We start from the raw sequence: 7077 nt of genomic DNA on the forward strand, positions 1-7077 counted from the left end.
TTTATTCCATTCCTCTTCTAATTCTTAAGCTGAGATAAGGATATATTAAGGACAATTCAACTTACCCTCTATTTTCTATACCATGGTTTCATTTTATTAATAGTGTCTGGATCGTCTGGAAAAAAATTTTGTTCGAGTTAAGTTGGTCGAATTATACCAGAAAAATATCACTTTATTCCATTCCTCTTCTAATTCTTAAGCTGAGATAAGGATATATTAAGGACAATTCAACTTACCCTCTATTTTCTATATTAAGGCTTCATTTTATTAATACTATCTGGATCGTCTGAAAATAATTTTTCTCGAGTTAAGTTGGTCCAATTGTACCAGAAAAATATCACTTAATAAATAAAATAGCGAATCTTGGAGTCTAAGGAGAACTGATCAAAACCTCCAACGTTGATAGATGATTAGAAGAAAAGTATGCAATTCACCAGAAGGAGAAAACTAAGCGGGCTCAGATCCCCTATACTGAAAGTATTTTGTTTAATATGAAAGCAAAATATTTTGACATGCTAAATTGGAACTTGCATCTTAAAAAAACAATCAAGAAAGAAAAAATGGCACTTTCCAAAACCTAAACCGATTCTCAGTTTCAATACACACTCTGGCGTGATGTAGCAAAGTGCCTTAAGAACTTGCTACAACAAAACTGAACAGCTCTCAAAAACTGTCCTACCCACTAAATACTGATGCCCGAACGATATCGACAGTTGCAATAGAGCTTTTGCGCTAAAATGTAAAAACATTTATGTTAAAGACAACGTAAATCAAACCCTTCATGGTCAACATTCAGATGGCTGGCACAATAGCAACTGAAACACAAAAACATGAATATCTATTTGGCTTGTCAAGCAGAACTAAAAGCGCTAGGCTCCAACGCATGCACATCTAGAGCGGTGTGGAATGATAAATGGAAGGACATATGCTCCTTAATATGGATATCAGAACACACTATACCTAAAGGGAATAAAAAGGCAGACTGACTACTAAAGTCTGGAGTGGAAAAAGTCCTTATAGGTTCAGAACCAAGGAAAAAATCCAAATAATACTAAGGCAAATCAATAGGTCTGAAGAATGGGAAAGCGTTCATACCGAACCTCACAAGAATTCTAGAAGCACTTTAGAACCCTTACGGGTGTGTATACTGGTTTTGCCGAACAAGACATTACATGCGAAGAGTACAGATTATGCATGGAGATCGAAGAAACGACTACACATACTCCATGTGACTATCCAGCTCTGGAGAGAACCAGGCAGGTGCAAATTTGAAAGATGGTTCATGGAAATTAAAATTCCTTGACTTTCATATTGGATTGTAAGAAAGAGGTTAAAACATACATAGTTTCTTCTAGAAATCAAGAAAGGCAGATGTTTCAGATACTAGATCTATCTAGTTATTCCTTATAGTCTCCTAGATCTAGTTATTCCTGCATTGACCATTTAATTACTCTATATTCAAATCTAAGGTGAGCATATGAGAAATTTAAAATTTACTCTTCTGAGTTATCTCATAAAATTAAAGATTTTAAATCCAGGTAGTATCCAGGACTATGCTAGTAAATCGCAAAGTGTACTAAGAAAAAAATTAAGGCTTAACATAAATGAAATGAAATCCAACTTATTTAAACAGAGATTTATATTCACAAAACATAAGTAACATCTGGTTTACCAATAGAACATTGAACAACTAGAATCAGAAAATATCGAATTCAGCATATGCACACAAGTTGGGATGATGGCTTGTTTGTTGCCAACATACATAAAAGATTTTTAGTGAGAATGAAATTTAAATTACTATATTATTATAAATAATTGCTTCTAGTAGTTTAATTTTCTAAGGTTTCACTAAGAGACAATTTCATTAGAAATTCAGGAACTCACACTAAAAAAAACTAAACTATACCAGTTCCTTTATACAATCTTGGAGCCACTGGTGTTCCAATGCCCATTGTAAATTTAACGTTTGGTTCCTCACCTAAAATTGAAGTGATTTAACTAAGTTAGGCACTTCACAAGTATATTTTTCTTAGCAATAATTTCACATCTTTAATTTTTACATTTGAAAGGCCTTAATGACTATGAATATTTCAGAGTGAATCAAAGGGTGATAAAACAAGCTTACCTTCTTTGGCTACTCTGTATTTAGTATATCTACTCATTGGGTTATACTTTATGTTTAATTCCAGGTCAATATTGTTTTTGCCACTTTCGCCACTCTTTTTTTCCCTAAGAAGCAGTTCCTTCATTAATGGTGGAAATTCCATGGTTCTTGGAAAAATTTTTGTGGAATTGGTGCTTTGCTTAGTGGGTTTACAGAAAGCTTCCTCTTCATGTTTTGGAATCAACACATAATCTGCCTTATAGGTTACACTTTCCATAAGAATAGGTTTTGGTGCAGTCACTCCCCTAAATGTTTTTTCTACCAAGACCCTCACTTTTCTAACATTCTAAAAAACATTAAAATATTTATTTATTTTTTTCACAAAAACCAAAAAAAAATATTTTTAAATTCACTATAAATGCAGTATTCTTCAGGAAAATAATATTGTTATGTTGGTTTTTATTATAACACTTGTACTTCTATTGCAAATACATAGAGTGTTAGATTTTTACTGTGTCAACTACCTATAAAATTATACCTACTAATTAATATGTTTAATAAATAATAACAATGCAAGCTAAATTATTTATTAATATTTATTAATCCTTTTAATTCCATGAATATTGCAGAAAAAATAAAATAAAAGATTTTAAAGCCCAAAAATTTAAAAAAATCGAAATATTTAAAAAATTAAAAAACAAAATTAGCACGAGGTAGAGTATTACATTATTTCAACAGAAAAAAATTCTGAAAAACTGATTCCTTAAAAATGGCTCAAAAAATTGTTAAGTAGGAAATGCTTTTAGGAGGGAAAATGTAGGTATTAGAATTTTTCAAATTTTGTATAAAAATTCAAATTTTCACACTTAAAATTATTGGTGGGAATATTATGGGATCATTTTATGAAAATGAGTACTAAAAATTGTTTTTAGGTGTTTTTGGGCTGGGTTGAATTGGGATGGGTTAAGTATGAATTACATAAACTGTGTGACTTTAACCCTTTATGTGCTAGTGTGCCTGCGGTGAGGACACTTACAAATTAATTTTTACTGACGATCCTGGTGTGCTTACAGCGAAGATATCATTGATGACGTATGCGGAAGCGTGTCCCCTTATGAATCTCAACTCCAATGACCTGTATGATTATTTGGAAGAAATTCCTTGTGACAACATTAGCGAGTTAGGAGATGTTAGTGAAGATGAGATTGAAGGGGACGCAGAAATAGTAGGCCCAACGGCAGCGGCGTCGCCAGCAATCGATTTGTTTGACGTAGAAAATATGCCTATTATATTTGGGAATGATACTTTGTCCCAAGACGCTGATGCTGACTTAGCCGAATGGAGCAGTGAGGATGAGCTACCTTTGTCACTAATACGAGCTCAGGAAATTCGCAGAAAAACTATATGGACTAACTCCAACTCACACTGTGTTCGAAATTTTAAAGAATTTGGAGAAGAAATAGAAGCAAACATTCCCACCGATATAGAAACCCCTACCGACATGTTTTTGCATATATTCCCTGAGCATCTGTTAGACCACATAGCTTTTCAAACTAACTTATATGCCTTGCAAAGAAACGGAGGTAATAGTCATGCATTTACGCCTACTAATGTAAAGGAAATAAAGGGTTATATTGCAATAAATTTGATAATGGGCTTAAAAAAGCTACCCAGCTACAAGGATTACTGGTCCTCACGATTGGAAATGATCCATTCATAAGTTCAATAATGTTAAGAGACAGGTTTTTATGGATGTTAGCCAACCTGCACCTAAACGACAACTCTGTACAGCCTGGCCGTGATCACCAAAACTTTGATAAGCTTTACACATTACGGCCTTTGTTAGATGTATTATCTGATACATATAAAAATGCTTTGAAACCAAGTCAACATCAAGCTATTGATGAGTCGATTATCCGATTCAAAGGACGAAGCTCCCTAAAACAGTATATGCCAAAGAAACCAGTAAAACGTGGCTATAAAGTTTGGATTCATTCCGAAAATTCAGGATACGTATGTTAATATCAGATTTACGCTGGTAAAATAGGTCAAATGACCGAAAAGTCTCTTGTAATTATATATAAATATTAAAAATATATATAAAAATAAAAAATAAAATAATAAAATATTTCAAATGCCAGGAAATTTATGAACTGTCTAAATATTAATTAAAAAAATTATTCCAGGCAGTTGAAGGGTATTTTAAGCGAGAAAAACTGAGTTTTATAGAAAATCTGTGTTTAAGAATTAAAAAATATTTTTCAACTGCCTGGACGAAATTAAAAATTAATTTAACTGCCTGGAAGAAAATTTAGAATTATCTAAAATGTCTAAAAATCTAGGAACTGATTGAATATTCATTAAAAAAAATATTCCAGGCAGTTGAAGGGTATTTGAAGAGAGAGAAACTGAGTTTTTTAAAAAATCTGTGTTCAAGAATTAAAATATACATTTTAGAGTTGTTAGAGACCTTACGAGAGACTTAATTGGAAAAGGGTACGAAATATATTTTGACAATTATTTTAATTCGGTCGAGCTGCAAAAACAACTGCAAACTAAGTTGATTTACGCTTGCGGTACCGTCAGAAAAGATCGAAAGAATCTACCTACAGATCTACTAGATGACAAGCCGGTAACAAGGGGTGAATTCGATTGGAGAGTTAGCACTGATGGGTTGACATTTCTGACATGGATGGATAATAGGCCAGTCCATTTTTTAACTAATTATCTGGATCCATGCAAAAATCAATGGGTTTCCCTCAAAAAAAAAGATGGTTCCGCCGAAGATGTTACTTGTCCTGAACTAGTAAAGAAATATAATACGCATATGGGATACGCGCATAAGACGGACATGCTAAAAACTCTTTATGAGGTTGACCGAAAGTCGAAAAAGTGGTGGCATAGAATTTTTTTCTATTTCATAGATTTATCCTTAGTAAATGCATTCTTATTGTATCAAAAAAGAACGGATTCCAATGCGCAACTTCCGCTAAAACTTTTTCGACTTTCAGTGGGCCTAGGACTTGTGGGAGCTGAACAAGGTTTACTGAAAAGGGGTCGGCCATCAGCAACGGTGAATCATTTCAAACGTACTGTACCATACAAAATTCGGTACGACAGTTGTTCCCACATGCCTCTGGTTCTATATGACAACCCTGGAAGATGTGCTTTTTGTAGTACCAAGGCGAAACCTCATAAATCAAGAAGGCATTGTACAAGGTAGCTGTTGATATTACATCGATAAATAAATAAACATAGTTAATTATTGTTATTTTTTTAGGTGTGATGTTGCCCTGTGCCTTTCAGATATGAAAAACTGTTTCTGTCAATATCGTACCAAATAAATTTTTTATAATCAATGTATTTTTGTAGCAATAAAAAATTAGTTTTTGCCAATTTTTTTTTGCCAAGTTTGCCAAGTTTTTTTGTTTATCTGCCTAGTGTCCTTACAGTGAGCACACCTCATTGTAACTAACTCATATGCAAAAAAAAAAGATTTAATATTAAAAACATATTAAATAATCTTTAATTAATTGAGCAAAACAAAAATTGTCACCAAAAGTTAAAAAAAAAAAAAAATCCGGCCTCAAAGGGTTAAGCCATTCGCCACAATTTTAGTGAAGTGAGATTTTCAGGAGAGTTGCTAAACTACCTTACACGAATAATTTAAGTTCGCTTTTTTTGAAATTTCCCTTGCTTATGTATTATGCAGCCTTTGAATTGTTGACAAAGATCACTTATGAAGATGCCCTGTTCAATTTATTTAAATTCTAAAAAATATCAAAATACATACGTCCGGAGACTCATCTTCAGGTTTTGGTAACGTCTCCACACTTAAAATTTTCATATAACTGGGTTCCTCATATCTCTGCATTCTGTTTCTGGCTATTACTCTACCAACTCCATAATTTTTTAGGTTTCCCACTATTTCCCATAAGGTTTTACCTTTGAAATCGTGTGTTCGTCCGATATATTTGTACGGCATTTTGCGGTAGAAATTAAAATAAGGTAAAAAATATGTTTATTGAAAAAAAGGGTCAAATGAATGGATTTTTTTATAAGAAACCTCAAAACACAATAGATTTAACCTAACCTAAGTTAACCCAACAAGTTTAATGTGGGCGTAACTAAAGTATCGAAGACAAACAACAGTTAAGGTCGCTCCAGACGCGTTTATATATTTTTTGCTCCTCATAAAAAAAGAATTATTTGCAGATGACGCTATAGCGTAACGTAGCATGGTAATCTTATTAAATCCAACTGAATGCTTATAATTAGAGAATTGTAATGCAAATCCATTTTATTTTAATACTTCAAAAACGAATCTGTTAGGTTTTAAATGTACAACGAATTCAAATATTATAACATATAACAGCCATACAATTTTTAAGTCTGATAAATGATTACAGACGTATTTGTATTACGAAAAAGAGCAGTTAGACTAATTGAAGAGACGTAAGAATAAAAATAGTGTTCAAAAAACACAAGCATGACATAGTAAGGGTCACTTCATTTGGAACTCGATGTATACACCCTTCTTCCTCCTATTCTACATACAGATCAGCAGTTGAGAAATTTTGTCCAACTAGGTAAGAAGATGCCCATACGATGTTAAAGCAATGGAGCTATATCTTCTGGTAGATTCCTTTGGTACTATTATTTCACAGTCTGTGGTATAAACCAACTACTGAATGGATGAATGGAACGTAAATATTATAAAAAAATATTTTAAAAACTGCACAATGGCAAGGACTTTTAAAAATTTTTTGTTAGCATAGAACAGAAAAATTTAGGTGCTTAAGCAATTTTGAAGAAAAAAATTTGACATTTTTTTGCTCTAGAGGGAGCTTTTTGACACGTTGAGAATTTTAGGAAGAAGATGGAAAACAAAGTAAGAGAGAATAAGAGGAAAAAAAATTAATTTAACATAACATACCTAACCTTAATATAGATTGTTATAGATTGTTATTTTT

At 32.6% G+C, this 7077-nt stretch overlaps 1 protein-coding gene across 1 annotated transcript; it reads right to left on the reverse strand.

Annotated features, from left to right (window-relative positions):
* Positions 1-1621: 1621 nt before the first annotated feature.
* Positions 1622-6211, reverse strand: LOC126737411 (28S ribosomal protein S34, mitochondrial). Its single transcript, XM_050442301.1, has 3 exons — positions 5898-6211; positions 2126-2450; positions 1622-1978 (listed from the first exon to the last, which is right to left on the reverse strand). The coding sequence occupies exons 1-3, from the start codon at positions 6087-6089 to the stop codon at positions 1896-1898; spliced, it is 600 nt and encodes a 199-aa protein (XP_050298258.1). The 5' UTR covers positions 6090-6211; the 3' UTR covers positions 1622-1895.
* Positions 6212-7077: the final 866 nt, after the last annotated feature.

The sequence above is a fragment of the Anthonomus grandis genome, chromosome 6 (assembly GCF_022605725.1).
Source record: "Anthonomus grandis grandis chromosome 6, icAntGran1.3, whole genome shotgun sequence".
NCBI classification, from domain to species: Eukaryota; Metazoa; Arthropoda; class Insecta; order Coleoptera; family Curculionidae; genus Anthonomus; species Anthonomus grandis.